At 39.7% G+C, this 22,771-nt stretch overlaps 1 protein-coding gene across 1 annotated transcript in view; it reads right to left on the bottom strand.

Moving 5' to 3' along the window:
* The window catches only part of pof1b (POF1B actin binding protein), a 51,526-nt gene that overhangs the window by 15,244 nt on the left and 13,511 nt on the right, over window positions 1–22,771 (bottom strand). The window contains exons 3-10 of the mRNA XM_035948720.2: window positions 16,066–16,349; window positions 9,892–9,925; window positions 9,526–9,606; window positions 8,594–8,686; window positions 5,252–5,365; window positions 3,259–3,411; window positions 1,764–1,883; window positions 795–926 (exon numbers count right to left, since the gene is read on the bottom strand). Coding sequence (XP_035804613.1) covers window positions 795–926; window positions 1,764–1,883; window positions 3,259–3,411; window positions 5,252–5,365; window positions 8,594–8,686; window positions 9,526–9,606; window positions 9,892–9,925; window positions 16,066–16,349 — 1,011 coding nt within the window. The remainder of the gene's footprint in view (window positions 1–794; window positions 927–1,763; window positions 1,884–3,258; window positions 3,412–5,251; window positions 5,366–8,593; window positions 8,687–9,525; window positions 9,607–9,891; window positions 9,926–16,065; window positions 16,350–22,771) is intronic.

The following is a 22,771-nucleotide window of genomic DNA, read 5'->3' as shown; positions in this document are numbered from 1 at the left end:
GTTGACACAGAATTTGATGGTCCATGGTGAAATCGCAAATGTGCATCTGCAAGAGGTCAGAACAGGACTTTCAGGGAGCACTGGGAGCAGAGTGTCACTGCACAAGGAGACAACTTTAGGAGGCCGAATTCAAATCAGGCACAGTTTTTGCTTTTTATAGTCAAAGTCTCAGAACTTCTTGATCACACCTCATACTTAAAACACACATTCCCACGTATTCAAAAGTCTTTGGAGATTCATGGCATAAAAACTGCTGCCAGCATTCAAAAATGGTTTTCTAAAAAAGTTAATACCTGATTTATATTTTAAAAATTCACCTCAAGTGTAAAATAGATATAGAAGTATATGATAGTTTGGGGCAATTTTTGGTTTTTATAGGCAGTTTCTAAACTTGTTGCTTGCACCTCGTAGGGAGTGATTTGAAAAGCTTGTTTGGCAGTAGTTTGACAAAAACAGATGGAACAGATTAAACAACATGAACAAGTTTCTTTGTTCAGGATTTTAAAATTTACCTGTTCCGTGTATAATAGATATACAGCTAAAATAGTGTAATGTAGGTGTTTTTGTTTAAAATTTAGAAACTTCAAAAAACAAACCATTTTACACAAACTGCAGTTAAACCTATTCCATCTCCAAGAAAAGCACAAAAAGACTGAATCTGTCCAGTTTGGATCTTTTGGGATGGATCCTGATTTAATTTAAGCTACCAGAGCCGATGATCTCAGTGTTGAGACATCATTTGTTGTATACAGGAGATAGTTGAGTGAAATGTGGAACCAGTGCTGGTTTCTGACCTCCTCCTGCCGGGTGATGACGGTCTGACGCTGCTCCAACATGGCCAGAAGCTCAGAGATCTTCAGCTGGAGGCTGTTGTCTGACGATGGGCGTGTGGTGGTGACCTCCGTCTGGATCTTTGTTATCTGGGACTGGAGGCCAGAAGCAGAGTTTAAATAAATGGCAGCGTTTTACATGAACGACATGTTCTTCAAGAACTTGTCCTTGTGTGGTCGATGACGACACTTTATATACATGGATATCGACCAAAATCACAGTCACAAAGTTTTCAGGGCTTTGATTTATTGGTTATTAATTAACCATAGGTCTTACAATTTACTGTAAACTTTTATTTATTCTTTTGTTTTTGCATGTCTGAATGAGGATAAACTGAACTGAACTCTACAATCTGTGCAGGAATCAGGATGTCGGCTGACTGTTTTTAATCTTGCTTATAATCTCAAACTCACCTCCATCAGGTCCTGATGAAGGCAAGTTAGTCCAAACAGTTTGTGAAACAGGGTACGAATGAGTTTCATGATGTAGTTCAAGGTAAAACGTGGTTCTGGAGCCGTGCAAGTAGCTTTATGATGCTGTCATTCAGGAACTGAAAACCAAGTTGGTGCTTTAATGTAGGGCAGGAATGATGATCATGTAAGTACCAGTGCAAGTTTTTATTCAATAAAAAGTATAGAACCAGATGAAATATGGAGCCAGTGGTGGGACTGAAACCAGGATTTATGTTCTGGAGACACTAAATGTTCAAAACTCTTTGGAAGTATAAGCAGTAACTCTTGAGAGTTTTCTGTCTTTAGTCTTTATCATTTTCTACTGCAGGAAACTGAGCTTTTAGATTTTTGGTGTTTTTTTCTCTCCACAAACAGCAGTAATAAAGCAAATCCACTGAAACACCCCTAATTATCAGAAAACAACATCTTGTATCCCTTCATGCCGTTCCTTTACGTTGTGGTTCTGGTGGAGCTTCTTACCCTCAGCCTCTGGATCTCCTGGTCCTTCTCCTGCCTCATGGCACTCAGCTGCTCGTTGTATTGACGCGACAGCTCCTCTGTTTTCACCTGCAGGGTGGAGCTGCTGGCCTGACCCGCCAGCTGACGGACGGATCGACAAGAAAGAAGTGAACAGTTAGAACAGCGACACTAAAGCAGAAACTGGGATGTTTGTTGTTTGATGGAACGGCTTTCTGTGGAAGAGTCTTCTTGATCGATTGTAGTTCAACAAGACATAAAGTTGGCCTGTAAATGGTAGTGCAACAAGTTGTGGTTTCAACAGAAGTCTACCTGTACCTGGTTCCAAAAGCTAAAATGATCCGTCTGCCTGCCTGCCTGCCTGACTGTCTGAACTACCAGCTGAGATTTATGAAACCCAGAGCAGAAGTGGTGCCCAGACGCAGCAAGAACCCGTTAAGTTCTGGTGTGGATCCGGAACACTTTTTGATAAAATTTCTGGAGTGCTGTTCAAGTTGACCTTGTATTTACAGTCATGAAAAAAGACCATAAATATCATGGCAGTCTGGAGTTTCCAGTGTCTCCTGTAACTCGAACAATCTTTCATAGATTTGCTAAAGGTCTTCTGGAAATAAGACAAAAGCTCCTGGGTCAAAAATATACAGCAATGCTGGTATTCGGTCCTTTGGCCACTTTTACCTCAACCAGGTACTTTTGTTGGCCATCACCAGCTTCTGGTTGGACCTTTGACTCCTTTCTATAGTCTCCAGGTTCTTGATGGGGTTTCAGTCAGGACTTTGGGGAAACCAATCAAAAGCCTTAAGTCTGATTTAACCAGTTTTTACCACTTCTGATGTGTGTTTGGGATCGTTAAATTGTTGGAACCCAACTGTGTCTAAGATCCAACCTTCTGGTTGATGAGTATGGAGGTAATTATCCTTCTTCATCATTCAGTTGACATTGGGTGAAGTTCCATTGGTACCAACCACAGCATGATACTGCCACCACCATGCTTGACAGTAGGTAGAGTGTTCTTGGTCTCTCTGAAGGACTGCCATCATATACATGGTCTATAACAGTCCAGGTAAACTTTTGTTCTCTACTCTACCTGTTCTTTGAAGTTTCACTTTGAACTAGGGGTGAAATTATTAAACCGTTTTCTTAACCTTCTTAACCGAAAGTCAGCAGATCAAATGGAACGTTGGTGAACCAATTGATAATCCATTCATCATTTCATCATCAATCAATAATATAAATGAAGAAGATCATGCTGACGGAGCCACTTTAACCACGAGTACATAACAGTTATTGTAGAATTGTCTCAGTTCATTGACTATTTAATCATAGGGACGCTTTCCTCAAGTTTTCAGCTTGTATTGAATCTGAAAGAAGTCATTAACCGCCACAGAAGTCTTTGTCATGGTGACCTGTTGTTAGCCGAACTCCCATGATGCCCTCTGCTCGCCAACATTAACTGCCCCACCATCAAATCAAAGACTTGTAAGCAGAGAGGTTGTACCTTCTGTCGGAGCATCTCGTTCTCCTTCTCCAGCGCTCTCAGTCTTCCTTCCAGCTCTTTGACCTTGAACTCTCGGGTGGAGTCGGTGTTTCTGCTGGTCATCAGCTGACTCTCCAGGGAACGCTGGGCGGTGCTAGTTTCCTTCAAAGACGTCTGCAGAGAAAGTTCTGGTCAAAAATCTGCTGTCTTCACTAAGAGCTTCATCATGATGCAGCTCTGCAGTCGTGATGATTAAGATGTTCAAAGTTTAGTAAAACTATGTTGGACAAGCGCTCATTCTCATATTTTGGAGGCTGCAGTTTGTGCGCTTTGAATTATTTCCCCCATTTCTATCAGAGAAGGTCCACGAATCATTTATCCCGATATACAGACACATTTAATCTCTCTCTGAATATATACTTCTGATTACAACGGCACTTCTGTAAAGCCAAACTTTATTTTTATTATTCGACAGCCGCATTACAGCTGATAACATACTACTATGAATATAAAAAATCCTTTTACAACTCTCTTTTTCATAGTTTTGTCAGTCTTTTCGGTCAATAATAACATTATATAACTCAAACCTTACTGCTAAGATTCATGAACAAGACGACAACACCAGAAATAAGTCCAGAGATCACAGGTTTTATAAAATTCATGTTAGCCAAATCTATTTTGGATTTTAAAAAAAGAACTAACTAGAACTATTATCCAAACAGTTCTGGACATTCCTCACAGTTTTTATTCTGACTTCTTGCTCCAACTTCAGCCAAATATACTTATTATAGTTTTGAGCACACAGTTTATGCAATGAAGGATCATTAAAGACATTTAACGTTCTACATGAAGCGATAAACCGCCTCTATCTCCCTTTAGACTGTTTCCTTGGTCCCAGATGCTGTTGATTCCAGTGTTCTGATAGAAACTAGAATTAATGCCTCACAGCTGCACGCCTCCGAAAACCAGCCAATATGCAGTTTATGTCCATATAAAACGTCATCATTTCATCATTTTATCCTAAATTTTGTCATATTTAGCAGATAAATTCTTGAGTTTTGTGACTACTCAGTTCATTCTGGAGTCCAGTGGATATTTGTACCAGATTTGAAGAATTTCCTCAAAGTGTTTCTAGATGTGAGAAACTGATGGAAAACCCAAAAACTTAATGATTGTGTTCACAGAAGGGTGTCAAATCATCCAATTTAACAGTTTCTGCTCATCCATTTCTGATTTGTGTGAAAGTTTTATAGTATAAAATGTAGATAATCATAGAGATATCTGTCATATTTTAGCTACGGTGTTGCATATTTTATGAGATCAAATCAGGCTTTTTATTAAAATGTTTGTTATTGTGCTACAACTTGTCAAATCTGCTCAATCAGTTATGAAACTTCAACAGAAATAGCTTCATTTTACTTTTTAGCACTAAATATTCCATATTAAAACGTATTCTATACGTTTTGTTCTGTGTTATTGTGAATGCAGCTAAATATGTTAAAGAAAATATCACTACTTCATTCCTGCATTATTGGCTTTTTGTTCATATTTTAACTCAGAATCAGAGAAAATTTAATCTACTTATCCAATATTGTGGCTTATGGATCAATAACATAAATATTTCAAACTTCTATCTTTAATATTTCCTGAGATATTGTTGTTCAAACAGCCTCAAATTCAATGTATGAAAAAGACAATTTTTAATTATTTTGGAAAGTACTTGATATATCAATCTAAAATTTCACAGTTATCTTTATAAATATCTAAAGTTTGTGGTATAAAAATTTCAGGTAAATCCAAGATGGTCGAGCAGGAGGTTCCTGATAATTTGAGATAGAAAAACAACATTAATCTGCATTTTTATAAGACAAAAAACAACTAAAATAGACATGTCCTTTAGGTTTGCCTCCATTTTTGTACTAAATTGAACCATCTAAAGTCTCAGGAGCCGGTCGTGGCTGTGAGGAAACACGATCTGCTGCAGAACAACCAAACACAGAAACATGAAGTTTACCTGCAGCTGGCGGTTGTTTTCCCTCACGGCCTCCAGCAGACAGTCATACTGTCGGGCCTGGTCGGCTTTGAAGCTCAGATCTCTCTCCAGAGACTCCTTCTCTCCCTCCAGACGCTGTGGACACAAACCCTTCACGTTAACCCAATAATTCAGCTCATTCTATTCTCACACACTTCATTTCTTCTCCCTTCTCAGTTTGGATTAGTTGTAAATCAGGCAGAATAGGCGGCTGGATAAAATCATGTTCTTAGTTCCAGTATGTTTCCTTTCGTTCTGTTTCCTTGCCGTATTAATAGTTTTACTTCAGGAATCCAGCAGACCTCAGACTAATCCACCTCATTATTAACACTCTGCTAATGAGCTGTTATTATCTCTGGAATGACTGGAGAGAAGTTGCTGTGAGGACAAACTGTTCCAACCAGTTGCAGTTTTTATTTATTTCTGCTGTTGTTGATCTAAAAGACTCAAACGCTGCTTCTAAAACCATCCAGATGTGTGTTTGAAGGGTTTATATCTGACTTTAAGGGACTAAAAATGCAAAATCAACAGTTAAAAAAAGTCAAATAAAAATGACAATACCAAGATTTAAAAGTTTATTATCAAAAAACATAATGTAGAAATAGTTTTACTGAAATTTTACGCCCCTTTATAGATATTAAATATTGTACTTTAATTTATTTCCTTCTATGGTTATTAATTACCTGCAGATTACTGTGTAAAATACTAATTAAATAACACTAAAACAGTACTGCTCTACTGCATCTTATACAGAAATATTGGACTTTTTTAATTCTCTTTTATAGCTATCTAAAATACTAATACTACAACATTAAAATGGTACTATACTACTTGTTCTTCTGATACTTTCAGGTATTTTAAGCAATAAAAGTCTCTGTATCAACATTAAATAGTTTACGACTAAAATACATGATAGAAATGAATAAAGTACATTTACAGTACTATAGTTAATACTAATTTTAAGCCCCTTTATGCTTGTACTCTACTACATTTTATACAGAAATGTACTTTTAACCCTCTTTGATCACCATGATTATCATTAAAATGCAGATTAGTACATAAGATACAAATACTATAACATTAAAAAGCTACTATACTAATAATGTAATGTACTTTTCGATACTTTAAGTAGTAAAAATCTCAATTAATAATTATCATTTTATAGACATTAAAAACTTTAATACCATAAACATGGTAGAAATTACTATTTGTACAATTACAGTACTGTAGTATTAAAGTATAGTATTTTATGCCCCATTATACTTTTATTTTATACAGAAATTGTTTTTTTCTCTCCTACTGCCTTTGATAGCTGCAGTAATTAGTTACCTTTCAGATCAGTATATAAATAATGAGTACCAACAGTAAAATGGTACAACTTAGTACAATGTTAGTACTTTTTAATGAAAATGCAGGATTTCTACTTGTAAAAGTACATTTATGTTGCAGTTTTACTGGAATATAATATCTAAACACAAAGTTAGAAAATAGTAAATAAAAATCTCAAGTACTTTAATCTAAAAGTACACGAAGGTAGCAGTAGTATTATAGTATTTTATGCCTCTTTTCACTCTTTATTTTTACATTTTATACAGAGAAGATGTATTTTTCACTTCCTGCTTTATTTAATATTAGTTACTTTGCAGATTAGATGATATAAAATACTTCAAACTGGAATCAACTTAGTGTACTACAACTTTAAAATAAATACCTCAGCATTAGTTTTTGTTCTTTTGATACTTAAATACTTCGTTTAAGTACCAGTAGTAAAAGGGTTAGGATTAGTTAAAAAGGTTAAATATATGGTTAAAGTTTAAAGTATTACAGTAGCTGTATTCCAGTTTGTACTTGTCCAGGAGGAAAATATCCAAATACTTCTTCCTTCCTTCTCTGAAAAGCTGCTGATGAACAGCTGGATCTGTTTTGTGTTCCTGGTGTTTGCTGACGTCTCCAGGTTAGAAGCTGTTTGCTTCCTAATGAGTTTCTTCCAACCACATAATTATTTAGTTCAGAGTCAAGCCGGTTTCTTTTAGAGCCTCAGTTCAGATGAATGAGAGATGACCAACAGGTTCTCTGCTTCTCTGAATCCTGCCGACTAAACCCAGACTCTAAAGCTCTCTGACAAACTCTGCCAGCGTCTCTAAACATCCTCAGACGAAGGAAAAGTGTCGTTCCGCCTCCATCAGTCTGTAGGAGTCGAGTCATTCACAACTTTTTCCTGATTTACCTGATAAACTGCTCACCTGTCTGAACCAAATCCTCATTAGAACCTGATCCACCCTGTGGATTTCATGTCTCTTTTAAGGTTTTTTTCATCTTTTTATAGCTGTTTTCTGTCTTTCTTGCCTCTTTTTGTGCCATTTTTATCTATCTTTTGTCATTTTGTGTCTGTATAGTCATTGTGCGTCTCTGGCCAATTTTTGTGTATTTGTGGTCATTTTGTGTGTGTTTTGGAATTTTTTCATCATTTTATGTTTGTTTTCTGTGTTTCTGTGCTTGTTTTCTGTCTCTTTCTGTCTCTTAGCCTCTCTTTGTGATGGTTTTGGATCTATCTTTTGTCATTTTTTGTCTCTTTTTGGTCATTGTGTTCCTCTTTTCTGTCATCTCTTTTTTGTTTTTGGTCAAGTTGTGTGTATTTGTGGTGGTTTTATATGTTTTTTGCCTCTCTTTAGCCATTTTCCATCTCTTTTTGCTCATTTTCTTTCACTTTGTTGTTATTGTGTATCTCTGTGTGGTGATTTTGTGTCTCTTTGCCATCATTTTTGTGCCTCTGTGGCCCATCCTGTCTTTAAATTTCGTTAAAGTCATTTTGTGTTTCTTTTGGTTTGTTTCAAGTCTTTTTAGGGTTGTTTTCTGTCTCCTGGGCTTTATCTTGTCTCTCTTTGTGGTGGTTTTCTGTCTCTCTTTTGTTGTTTTCTGTCTCTTTGTGGTCATTGTGGGTCTCTGTTTGGTCATCTCCCATCTGTTTTTGGGCCAGTTGTGTGTATCTGTAGTGGTGTTGTTACTCTTTGTTGTCATTTTCTGTCTCTGTGTATGTAATATAATGTAATGTAATAAACTCAGAGGAAATAGTCCTAAACAGCAACAACCATTGGATCCTCACTCAGACTGATCTGCTATCAATGCAGAGGATAATTTAAATTTAAGACGGTTTAACTCTCTCTCTCCTGCTTTGGTTTTTGTTTTTATCGCAGCAGAATTTTATTTTTATGGACATGACTGAATAGATTTGACTCTGTGTGGTGATTTAGGAGGAATATTGGTCCCAAAACACTTTACAACTTGAAGTATTTTCACTGGTGTGTTTCTCTGCTGTTCTGTTACCCTCAGGTCCTCAGACATGTGGAGGAGCTCCTCTCTCAGGCTGCTGAAGGTGGACAGCAGCAGACGCATGCTTTTATCTGCAGTCAGACGAGTCTGAAACACGAAAACAACAAGCGGAGGTCAAATGGTGACAGAAAGAGTCCACTGTCCTACATCCTAGGAACCATTCTCAGGTAAAGACATGAAAAAAATGCCATCTAACAAACACTTACTCAGTGATTTACATTACAAACACACTTTCAGGAAAATCTAGAATGTTTTCATGCTCATTATTAAGTAGAGCATCTGAGTTCATGCCAATAAAGAAGATAAATGTACAGTTTTAACCCTGAACAGTAAGTGTATGTGCATCTGAACAGATAATAAATGCTTGAAAACACTGCAAAGGGTTTGTTCATGCGTGTGCATGTAGGTCATTATGTGTAATTACAGCAGCGTTAGTCATTATTTACTGTTAAATAAGCAGCAACAGGTGGTTATTAGGAATGACGTAACAGTAGATAAACATATTCTGAACCGTTTTAAATGTCAGATTTGCTTTTGAAACACAAACGGGTGCAATCCTAGCATATTATAAACCATTTTATCAAAGTGTTTATGTTCTGGAAGTTGAAATAAGGTGTTAAAGTTGAAGAGGAAAGAAAGAAAATGAAAAGCAGCATTTGCAAAACAACAAAATGACAAAAAGTCATGAAGGAGGTGAAGGAAGTTTGCAAAAGCAGCAGCAAAAACCTCCTTTTTAAACATCTTTGTGACATTTTTTAGTGTGTTTTTAAGCTTCAATATGAAGAGAAAGGCTCTATAAACGAGCAGGATGCACTCCATTAGAGATAGATGTGTATTAATACAGTATTTTGGCCAACATGGAGGTTTGTTGTAATCAGATTAAAGCTGAGTTAGTGGTGTTTGATTGGAATGGTGATGCATCTCACCTGCAGCAGGTAACGCATCTGTTGTTTGGTCAGTTCAGTGGCTCCTTTAGGAATCAAAGCCTCCACCTCCTCTTTCTCCACCTGATTTAAGGGAATACAATCATCTCATGGAAAATAAAGGATGGAAAAATGACTTTTTCTTGCACTTATGAGACTAAATGTCTTGAAAACTAATGACTGTGTCAATAAATGTAGTGTTCATCAGCCTACTAGCATACAGTTTTTGATGTAATAATCTTCTATTATTTATAAAACACGCCTCATGTCTGTGTTATTTCTAGTTTTTCTCTGCTTTTGGCCACAGATGAAGCTGTTTCTGCTGTCCAGACGTATTTATCAGATAGAAGCTCTGGGTTTGTTTCTCACCTTGTAGTCGTTGCTGGGATCCAGCAGGTGTTTCCTGAAACACACAGAGCAAAAAGCAAACCATGAGAAACCTGACAGGTGTTTAAAAGGAGAAAAGAAAGTGAAGAAAGGTGTGTCTGTACGCTGACTGATGGTTTCTTAAATCCAAAGTAAACCGGGTCTCTGAGTCAGAGGGAGTGTTCTACTGGATTTATTCACTGTGGACAAAAACCTGTCCTCAGCTCAACAATCGGCCTTTAAATGTGTTCATTTAACGGTGAGGACGTCACGTTTAGGTCTGGGTTAGTGCAGAATCTAGCAGATATCTGAGCCACAAACTGTAAAAACAGAATTAATGGTTGGATTTCTGCCTTTCCAACAGTTTCTGAAGCACTCATCTGTGCATTTCTGTCAGAAACATTCAGCAAATCTGAGACTCTGAGAATGATTTAAAATCTGACAAAATACTAAAAATTCTCTAAAATGACTCAAACTCAACACAAAAACATCTTCAGAATGGTTCAAAATGACTTAAAATACGACAGAAATGACTCAAAGTGTTTCCACACTGGTTCAGAAACCTCTAGATTCTGTAAAATAGAAACTGGATTTCATCAGGACGCTCTCCTCTCACAAAAATGTTCCCAAAAGGATTTAAAATTCTCCCAAATGACTCTAAACTTTTCCAAAGTAGTTTAAAAATATTTAAAATGGTTATTGAATCATCCAAAATGACTCTAAACATTTCCAAAGTGACCCAAGATTCTCCAGGAATGATTAACCCTCTAGAACTCACTGGTGCACAAATAAATCAGTTTTATGATTTTTAAATATTATTTTCTATTTTACATGTGTGTATATACATATAAATATATATAAATTTTGCAATTTTTTTCTATATTTCTTTTTTTTGCTCATTTTCTTCTATGTTTGGGTTTATATATTATAATTTTTTTTTTTATATATATATATATATATATATATATATATATATATTTATTTTATTTCTTTTTTTGCTCATTTTTTCTTTACTTGGGTCTTACAGGGTTAAAAACTTTCCCAAAGTGACTCAAACAAATCTTCAAAATGATTCAAAATGACTTAAAATCTGAAAAAAATAACTCAAAATGTGTCCAAAGTGGGTCAGAATTCTCCAGATTCTGTAAAATATAAACAGGATTGATTAAATGATCTTCTGTGTTTATTTTTGAGCTACTGAGATTCATCAGATCATCCAGATCTAATTAAATAGCATCTTATTTAATCTAAATCACTTTACTGTTCGTCTCACTGAAAGTTTCACCAGAAGAAACCATCAGCATCCACCAGATTCTGAAGAAAATAAAAGATTCTGAGACATGATGAGGATAAAGCAGCATCATGACAAACATTTGTGGATGGATGTTTTTTTCTGTTTTTCTATGATTTATGATAATTGTGTCATACAGAATAATGTCTGAGTTCTCTGCTTCTATCCATGGTTTCCATAGAGGTGTGGGATTTTATATTACAGTGAAAATGAGTCAACAGCTCGTAAAAATTATAACAGGAGTAAATAAAACGCCCACAAACACCCACACCCACAAAAAGCCACACTCTCTCTGCATCTGATCCAGGTTTAAACGGTTTAACTGATTCAGCCAAAGCTCGACCCAACATCTGATCAACAAATCACAGCAGCTCCAGGACAATAACGAAGCTTACATCACGCATATTAATTAGTACAGTAATCAGTATATTAATTAGTACAGTAATCAGTCTATTATTTAGTACAGTAATCAGCATATTAATTAGAACAGGAATTAGTTTAGTAGATTGAACATAAATTTGGTTTTCATAGAAAAGTTAAACACAGAATTACTTTTAACTGCACTTTTAATTTGACCAGTTTTCGCCTGCTGCCGCCATGATGCTGCCACCACCATGCTTCATATTATGATGCTGCCACCACCATGCTTCATGTTATGATGCTGCCACCACCATGCTTCATGTTATGATGCTGCCACTACCATGCATCATGTTATGATGCTGCCACCACCATGCTTTATGTTATGATGCTGCCACCACCATGCTTCATGTTATGATGCTGCCACTACCATGCATCATGTTATGATGCTGCCACCACCATGCTTTATGTTATGATGCTGCCACCACGCTTTATGTTATGATGCTGCCACCACCATGCTTCATGTTATGATGCTGCCACCACCGTGCTTCACGTCATGATGCTGCCTCCACCGTGCTTTACATAATGCTGCCACCTCTGTGCATCACATCATGATGCTGCCACCATCGTGCTTCACATAATGCTGCCTCCACCGTGCTTCACATAATGCTGCCTCCACCGTGCTTTACATAATGCTGCCACCACCATGCTTTACATAATGCTGTCACCTCCGTGCATCACATCATGATGCTGCCATCACCATGCTTCATGTTATGATGCTGCCACCACCATGCTTTATGTTATGATGCTGCCACCACCATGCTTTATGTTATGATGCTGCCACCACCATGCTTCACATCATGATGCTGCCACCACCATGCTTCATGTTATGATGCTGCCATCACCATGCTTCATGTTATGATGCTGCCACCACCATGCTTCATGTTATGATGCTGCTATCACCATACTTCCTGTTATGATGCTGCCACCACCATGCTTCATGTTATGATGCTGCCATCACCATGCTTCATGTTATGATGCTGCCGCCACCATGCTTTATGTTATGATGCTGCCACCACCATGCTTCACATCATGATGCTGCCACAACCATGCTTCATGTCATGATGCTGCCACTACCATGCATCATGTTATGATGCTGCCACTACCATGCATCATGTTATGATGCTGCCACCACCATGCTTTATGTTATGATGCTGCCACCACCATGCTTCATGTTATGATGCTGCCACTACCATGCTTCATGTCATGATGCTTCCACCACCATGCTTTGTTATGATGCTGCCACTACCATGCATCATGTTATGATGCTGCCACTACCATGCATCATGTTATAATGCTGCCACCACCATGCTTCATGTTATTATGCTGCCACTACCATGCATCATGTTATGATGCTGCCACCACCATGCTTTATGTTATGATGCTGCCACCACCATGCTTTATGTTATGATGCTGCCACCATCATGCTTTGGTATGATGCTGCCACCACGCTTTATGTTATGATGCTGCCACCACCATGCTTTATGTTATTATGCTGCCACCACCATGCTTCATGTTATGATGCTGCCACCACCGTGCTTCACATCATAATGCTGCCACCTCTGTGCATCACATCATGATGCTGCCACCACCGTGCTTCACTTAATGATGCTGCCACCATCGTGCTTCACATAATGCTGCCTCCACCGTGCTTCACATAATGCTGCCTCCGCCGTGCTTTACATAATGCTGCCACCACCATGCTTTACATAATGCTGTCATCTCCGTGCATCACATCATGATGCTGCCATCACCATGCTTCATGTTATGATGCTGCCACCACCATGCGTTATGTTATGATGCTGCCACCACCATGCTTCACATCATGATGCTGCCACCACCATGCTTCATGTTATGATGCTGCCACTACCATGCATCATGTTATGATGCTGCCACCACGCTTTATGTTATGATGCTGCCACTACCATGCATCATGTTATGATGCTGCCACTACCATGCATCATGTTATGATGCTGCCACCTCCATGCTTTATGTTATGATGCTGCCACCACCATGCTTCATGTTATGATGCTGCCACCACCATGCTTCACATCATGATGCTGCCACCACCATGCTTCATGTTATGATGCTGCCACTACCATGCATCATGTTATGATGCTGCCACCACCATGCTTTATGTTATGATGCTGCCACTACCATGCATCATGTTATGATGCTGCCACTACCATGCATCATGTTATGATGCTGCCACCTCCATGCTTTATGTTATGATGCTGCCACCACCATGCTTCATGTTATGATGCTGCCACTACCATGCATGTTATGATGCTGCCACCACCATGCTTTATGTTATGATGCTGCCACCACCATGCTTTATGTTATGATGCTGCCACCACCATGCTTTATGTTGTGATGCTGCCACCACGCTTTATGTGATGATGCTGCCACCACCATGCTTTATGTTATTATGCTGCCACCACCATGCATCATGTTATGATGCTGCCACCACCATGCTTTATGTTATGATGCTGCCACCATCATGCTTTGTTATGATGCTGCCACCACGCTTTATGTTATGATGCTGCCACCACCATGCTTTATGTTATTATGCTGCCACCACCATGCTTCATGTTATGATGCTGCCACCACCGTGCTTCACATCATAATGCTGCCACCTCTGTGCATCACATCATGATGCTGCCACCACCGTGCTTCACTTAATGATGCTGCCACCATCGTGCTTCACATAATGCTGCCTCCACCGTGCTTCACATAATGCTGCCTCCACCGTGCTTTACATAATGCTGCCACCACCATGCTTTACATAATGCTGTCATCTCCGTGCATCACATCATGATGCTGCCATCACCATGCTTCATGTTATGATGCTGCCACCACCATGCGTTATGTTATGATGCTGCCACCACCATGCTTCACATCATGATGCTGCCACCACCATGCTTCATGTTATGATGCTGCCACTACCATGCATCATGTTATGATGCTGCCACCACGCTTTATGTTATGATGCTGCCACTACCATGCATCATGTTATGATGCTGCCACTACCATGCATCATGTTATGATGCTGCCACCTCCATGCTTTATGTTATGATGCTGCCACCACCATGCTTCATGTTATGATGCTGCCACCACCATGCTTCACATCATGATGCTGCCACCACCATGCTTCACATCATGATGCTGCCACCACCATGCGTTATGTTATGATGCTGCCACCACCATGCTTCACATCATGATGCTGCCACCACCATGCTTCATGTTATGATGCTGCCACTACCATGCATCATGTTATGATGCTGCCACCACGCTTTATGTTATGATGCTGCCACTACCATGCATCATGTTATGATGCTGCCACCACCATGCTTCATGTTATGATGCTGCCACTACCATGCATCATGTTATGATGCTGCCACCACCATGCTTTATGTTATGATGCTGCCACTACCATGCATCATGTTATGATGCTGCCACTACCATGCATCATGTTATGATGCTGCCACCTCCATGCTTTATGTTATGATGCTGCCACCACCATGCTTCATGTTATGATGCTGCCACTACCATGCATGTTATGATGCTGCCACCACCATGCTTTATGTTATGATGCTGCCACCACCATGCTTTATGTTATGATGCTGCCACCACCATGCTTTATGTTATGATGCTGCCACCACCATGCATCATGTTATGATGCTGCCACCACCATGCTTTATGTTATTATGCTGCCACCACCATGCATCATGTTATGATGCTGCCACCACGCTTTATGTTATGATGCTGCCATCACCATGCTTTATGTTATTATGCTGCCACCACCATGCTTCATGTTATGATGCTGCCACCACCGTGCTTCACGTCATGATGCTGCCTCCACCATGCTTTACATAATGCTGCCACCTCTGTGCATCACATCATGATGCTGTCACCACCGTGCTTCACTTAATGATGCTGCCACCATCGTGCTTCACATAATGCTGCCTCCACCGTGCTTCACATAATGCTGCCTCCACCATGCTTTACATAATGCTGCCACCACCATGCTTTACATAATGCTGCCACCTCCGTGCTTCACATCATGATGCTGCCACCACCATGCTTTACATCATGATGCTGCTACCACCATGCTTCACATCATGATGCTGCCACCTCCATGCTTTACATCATGATGCTGCTACCACCATGCTTCACATCATGATGCTGCCACCTCCATGCTTTACATCATGATGCTGCTACCACCATGCTTCACATCATGATGCTGCCACCACCATGCTTCACATCATGATGTTGCCACTATCGTGCTTCACATCATGATGCTGCCACCACCGTGCTTTACATCATGATGCTGCCACCACCGTGCTTTACATCATGATGCTGCCACCACCGTGCTTTACATCATGATGCTGCGACCACCGTGCTTCAGTGGGGCTGGTGTGTTGTGGTGATGATGAGGAGTTGAAGCTAGCTGCCTGCACTGAACTTACTGTCCTCGGATCTTGGACACGTGGTCGTTGATGCAGGTGTGGATGTCGCAGTTCTTCCTGTAGACGTCGGCCAACAGCTCCCCGAAGTAGCGAGTGTCCAGCTTGGTGGGCTCCGGTGTCTGCTTCAGCTCGGTCCTCACCTCCGTCCTGGAGATCTTCTGGATCACCGGCGGAGGCTTCTGCTGCACGACGTTGACGATCTCCACCTCCTCCACCTCCACTGTTTCCTCCTCCTCTTCTTCCTCTTCCTCCACCTCCTCCACCTCGTCCTCCTCCACCACCACCTGGAGAAACAGAGTTTAGAACCGCTGTGAGTTTCACGTTTTATCCGCTGTCTTTTATAAACTCTACAGATAAAGTGGTTCAGTCATATGAAAGCCATGTTTTTACCTTTTACAGCACTTTATTGGTTTATTAGACACTTAAAAAGACAACTTTCAACCGTGTTTAGTACTAAAATTATTACCATTCTGTACAGTAATTTAGTGTTTTCTTTAATTTTCAGTTATGCTCTTGTGAATGAATGGGAGGTAATCACTGCAGTCAAGTTCTAAACCTTCATATAAAGTCCTCAAAAAAGAACACTTTAATCTGTAATTTTGAAAAGAATTCGTGGTTATTTTACACGTTTCCCCTGTTTAATTGCAGTGAATAACTAATAAAATCATTGGAAAAAAGTATTAATTTACTACTAAAACAGCAAAAATGCATATTCTCTAAATGTTATATTAATATAAAGAATAAATCTTTTACGTTTCCCTATAAAATTGCACATTTTTACATTTATTTTTAAATAACAGAGTAATATTTTATATTTTTTATAGATATTTGAGGTTATTTAAAAGAAAAAATATTTATATTAAAGTTAATTAAATACTTTTAATGAAAATCTGCAAAATAACAGTTTAAAAAATTAATTACCATTTTTTAATCTTTACTATACACTTTTTTAAATAAATAGTTATGAAATCTATAACTTTTTTTTTTTTTTTAAAGTTATTTTTTTGGCCTTTTATCGGCTTTATTGGATAGGTGCAGTGTGAGAGAGACAGGAAACAGGAGAAGAGTCGGGGGAAGACATGCAGCAAAGGGCCGTGAGCGGGAATCGAACCCGGGCCAGCTGCGTCAGGGACCAGCCCTGTACATGGGTCGCCTGCTCAACGCCTTGAGCTATACGGGCGCCCAAAATAACATTTTTTGTTGATTTAAAAATAAATTTAAAAAAGGAATTGTAAAAGAACAAATTACCATTCAAAAAATATGCATTTCTGATGTTCTAGTTTCACAATTAACATGTAAATTAATACTTTTTTCTAATTATTTTACTAGTTATTAACTGCGATTAAACAAACAGGAGAAATGTATAAAATAACAGTAAATTATTTGAAAAAATACAGCTAAAAAATCTTTTTTTAGGATTTTGTACGAAGGTTTATAACCCGGCTGTCAGGGTTCGTTCCCATTCATTACTCAAACATTTCCACCTGAGTTCTGTCTGGATTCTGATTTGTGTTTAGATGTAGGGTCACATTTAAACCATAAAGGAACCAAACCACACAAAAACAAGCAGCATTTGGATGTGAGTTCCTCCTCGTTTAGACGTGATCATCGTCCATTTACAGATATCTGGTGAGAAGCTCGGTTAAGAGGCCAGATCTTCCTCCTTTCTGCCGTCTTTCAGCCTGATGGAGGCCGAACACACCTCCTGTCTGCATGTAGCAGCACAGCCCAGCAGTTGCATAACCAGTTATCTAACAGCCGACCTGGGAAAGCTTCACTTTCTGCAAACAAGCTGTACGTCGCTCTGTTTGTCTGAGTGGCCGGTGGGCCAAAAAGTCTTCCCTGTTTTACTCTATTTTTAGATCCTGTGAAGTACCAAACTGCTTGTTTAAAAAGCACTTTTCAAAGCCTGTCAACCTCTAATAACACCCAGACATCTGCTTTATTACATCTGATAAAAGGAGGAATTAGGACAGGTCAGGTTAATGTCTGACAGGAATGTTTGTTGATGCACAGCTTCATCCTGATTTAACCTCCGATCCCTCCATGGGTGAAGCTGTGTTTCCTGCAGCTGCACCAACAGTGTCCCTCTAAATGCAATATATCATTGCTGTTGCAGAGAGGGATATGCATAAGAATGACTGAGGAACAAAGTTTTTTTATGCATTAAACCATCTGTGTTTAAGTTCCATCGGTCCAAACACAACCAGGGACATTCTTAAATTCAACATGCAAATATTTCAAAGGGACAGTTTGGAAACAGATTTTAGAAACCTAAAAGAAAATCATCGGTTTAACCCTGTAAAACCCTGTAAAATCAGTTTTATTTTTTTGTTATTTTTTTATTATTATATTTTATTATTATTTGTGTGTGTGTGTATATATATATATATATATATATATATATATATATATATATATATATACGTTTTATTTTTTATTTAATTTTAAGCTTTATTTGAATTTTACTTTATTTTTTATTGGTGGTGTATATATAATTATTATTATTTCTTTTTTTCTAGTTTAATTTTTCTTTTTTTTAATATTTAGGTCTTACAGGATTAACTATTATATTTTTCATGCTTTAGTTTGTTGTAAGATGGTGAAGCCACCAGACTCCATTGACAAAAACAGTAATTTTATCCTGCAGGAAACTGAAGTAGTTAGTCTGTCACTGCCTCGACTGGTTAGTTTGTCTTGTTTTGAGATTTCATCTTTTAATATGTAAGTTTGGATCCAAATTAATGAGTTAAAACACTGAAGTCACACAATAACAGATCAGCAACTTTAATATTCTGCAAAGTAAAATGACTGTTTTTGTGAACACAGTCTGGTGGGTGTTAAAAGAACTCTATAAAGGCATCATTTTCCAGTCAGAAAGAGCATCTGACAGCAAGTTAAAGCAGTGAAAATCACATAAATAGAGTGCACACTTTAGCTGATATATTCTTTTAGCTGAGCCTATTTTCAGAAGGCTAAAATATGTTTTAGTTCTGAAATTCATCACTTCCTGTCTGTTTCAACAAACTGACAGACTGCTGATAAGAACTTCAGCCAAAAAAACACATTAAAGTAACCAGAATGTCACTTTAATGATGAAATTCTGTGAGTAAAGCTGCAATAAGGGGAGGTTTTTAATGTGTCTGCAAAAATAAGCAGCAAAGTTCATCAGAGGCAGAGAATCCTCCATTTTTCTGAACTTATCATCATAAAGCTGCAGTTTCAGGTTAAAGTCGGTAACATGGTTCAGTTTAGTTTCAAATCGCGGTTTAACCACCGCTGAGGTCAGATGTTTTCAATAATGTCATTCCTCCTTAAATATGGGAGCAGTGGTGGCTCAGAGCTGCTCAGTCAGATTCAACACCAGCTGGAGGGATGATGAGGAGCCAGAACTTCCCACCAGGTGAATGTTCCACTGATGTGCCGTTGGAGGGCCACCAAGATTAGCATGAGGCCCTCCGGCTATTTAATATCATGTTCAGCTCCTGATGTTCTGCTCTGAGCCTCTTTCTGTGGCTGTATTAGACGGTCAAGTTTTGTTTTACCCTTCATATACATACAGTTTATTCCAGGACGGTTGTATCTGATTCCACCAGATCTGTCCTCAGAGTTTCAGGAAAGCAGAAGTTCTCTGTCTCTGACATGTTCAGCACCACAGCCCTTCCTTTAACCTCCACCAACAGGAGAAAGACTGAACTATGTCAGATGGAATCTCTACCAGCAAACACTGGAGCAGGAGTCCACTTTCAGCACTGTTCTGGCTTTCAGTTTCTAAAAATTAAGGAAATTCTACAGGAGGCCAAGACACTACAGGTTTGAGTGCAACACGGAAAGAAAACACACTAAAACACACTAAAAACATTAAAAACAAAATAAAAACGCGCTAAAAACACATTAAAAATGCACTAAAAACACATTAAAAATGCACTAAAACATACTAAAAACACAGTAAAAGCACATTAAAAACTCACTAAAACACACTAAAACACACTAAAAACACACTAAAACACGTTAAAAACATACTAAAAACACATTAAAAATGCACCAAAAACACACTAAAACACACTAAAATACACTAAAAATGCACTAAAAACACAAAAACGCACTAAAACACATCTTTTATATGAACATTATTGACAGTTCTGGTCTAAATTACTACCTGTTTTCTGTGATTTTACCAGTTATTATCTGTAATTGAATACAACAGGGACAATAAAATAAATAAATCTGTAAAATAATAGTAAGTGTTTACAGTGGAGGAGCCATGTTGGGGTTTGATCCATAGCAGACAATAAAAGTTATTAATAAAAACAGAATAAACGTAATAAAAGTGGACATTTGACGCTCAGTCAGTCTGAGGTTTCATTTTAAACCAGAGTTCAGCTCATCAACAGTGGAAGCAGAATCTTCTGCAGTCTGACAGACGGAGGCGTGTTTGTGTTGTTCTGACAGAAGCGTGTGATTCCTGACACGGAGGAGGGTGTGGCTGCCACGGCAACATGCCTGTCATACCAGCAGAGAACAGACCAGAACATTTCTGCTGACAGAGAGACGCTGAGAGAACGATTAGCAGAGAAAATATCAGAACATCGTCAGAACATTGCAGCCAGAACATTTCACCGTGGTTCAAATATCACAGTAGAGGAACGTCTTATTAGAACATTCTGTCATCTGAGGTTAAATAACATCTTGAAACTGTTTTCTGAAGGATATCAGGAAGTCCAGGGTTCCGCTGTTCTGTTCAGAGTACGTTCTGTTGGATTCAGGAGATCCAGGGTTCCACTGCTTTGTTCAGAGTACGTTCTGTTGGATTCAGGAGATCCAGGGTTCCGCTGTTCTGTTCAGAGTACGTTCTGTCGGATTCAGGAGATCCAGGGTTCCACTGCTTTGTTCAGAGTACGTTCTGTCGGATTCAGTAGGTCCAGGGTTCCGCTGTTCTGTTCAGAGTACGTTCTGTCGGATTCAGGAGGTCCAGGGTTCCGCTGTTCTGTTCAGAGTACGTTCTGTGGGATTTAGGAGGTCCAGGGTTCCGCTATTCTGTTCAGAGTATGTTCTGTTGGATTCAGGAGGTCCAGGGTTCCACTGCTTTGTTCAGAGTACGTTCTGTTGGATTCAGGAGATCCAGGGTTCCGCTGTTCTGTTCAGAGTACGTTCTGTTGGATTCAGTAGGTCCAGGGTTCCGCTGTTCTGTTCAGAGTACGTTCTGTTGGATTCAGGAGGTCCAGGGTTCCACTGCTTTGTTCAGAGTACGTTCTGTTGGATTCAGGAGATCCAGGGTTCCGCTGTTCTGTTCAGAGTACGTTCTGTGGGATTCAGGAGGTCCAGGGTTCTGCTGTTCTGTTCAGAGTACGTTCTGTCGGATTCAGGAGATCCAGGGTTCCACTGCTTTGTTCAGAGTACGTTCTGTCGGATTCAGTAGGTCCAGGGTTCCGCTGTTCTGTTCAGAGTACGTTCTGTGGGATTTAGGAGGTCCAGGGTTCCGCTGTTCTGTTCAGAGTACGTTCTGTGGGATTCAGGAGGTCCAGGGTTCCGCTGTTCTGTTCAGAGTACGTTCTGTTGGATTCAGGCGATCCAGGGTTCTGCTGTTCTGTTCAGAGTACGTTCTGTTGGATTCAGGAGATCCAGGGTTCCACTGCTTTGTTCAGAGTACGTTCTGTCGGATTCAGTAGGTCCAGGGTTCCGCTGTTCTGTTCAGAGTACGTTCTGTGGGATTTAGGAGGTCCAGGGTTCCGCTGTTCTGTTCAGAGTACGTTCTGTGGGATTCAGTAGGTCCAGGGTTCCGCTGTTCTGTTCAGAGTACGTTCTGTGGGATTCAGGAGATCCAGGGTTCCGCTGTTCTGTTCAGAGTACGTTCTGTGGGATTCAGGAGGTCCAGGGTTCTGCTGTTCTGTTCAGAGTACGTTCTGTCGGATTCAGGAGATCCAGGGTTCCACTGCTTTGTTCAGAGTACGTTCTGTCGGATTCAGTAGGTCCAGGGTTCCGCTGTTCTGTTCAGAGTACGTTCTGTGGGATTTAGGAGGTCCAGGGTTCCGCTGTTCTGTTCAGAGTACGTTCTGTGGGATTCAGGAGGTCCAGGGTTCCGCTGTTCTGTTCAGAGTATGTTCTGTCGGATTCAGGAGATCCAGGGTTCCGCTGTTCTGTTCAGAGTACGTTCTGTCGGATTCAGGAGATCCAGGGTTCCACTGCTTTGTTCAGAGCACGTTCTGTCGGATTCAGTAGGTCCAGGGTTCCGCTGTTCTGTTCAGAGTACGTTCTGTCGGATTCAGGAGGTCCAGGGTTCCGCTGTTCTGTTCAGAGTACGTTCTGTGGGATTTAGGAGGTCCAGGGTTCCACTGTTCTGTTCAGAGTACGTTCTGTTGGATTCAGGAGGTCCAGGGTTCTACTGTTCTGTTCAGAGTACGTTCTGTTGGATTCAGGAGATCCAGGGTTCTGCTGTTCTGTTCAGAGTACGTTCTGTGGGATTTAGGAGGTCCAGGGTTCCGCTGTTCTGTTCAGAGTACGTTCTGTCAGATTCAGGAGGTCCAGGGTTCCACTGCTTTGTTCAGAGTACGTTCTGTGGGATTCAGTAGGTCCAGGGTTCCGCTGTTCTGTTCAGAGTACGTTCTGTTGGATTCAGGAGGTCCAGGGTTCCGCTGTTCTGTTCAGAGTATGTTCTGTGGGATTTAGGAGGTCCAGGGTTCCGCTGTTCTGTTCAGAGTACGTTCTG

Source organism: Amphiprion ocellaris, chromosome 14 (assembly GCF_022539595.1).
Source record: "Amphiprion ocellaris isolate individual 3 ecotype Okinawa chromosome 14, ASM2253959v1, whole genome shotgun sequence".
Classification (NCBI taxonomy): Eukaryota; Metazoa; Chordata; class Actinopteri; family Pomacentridae; genus Amphiprion; species Amphiprion ocellaris.
Note: the sequence above shows the minus strand (reverse complement) of the source record. Positions and strands in the feature narration are given on the sequence as shown.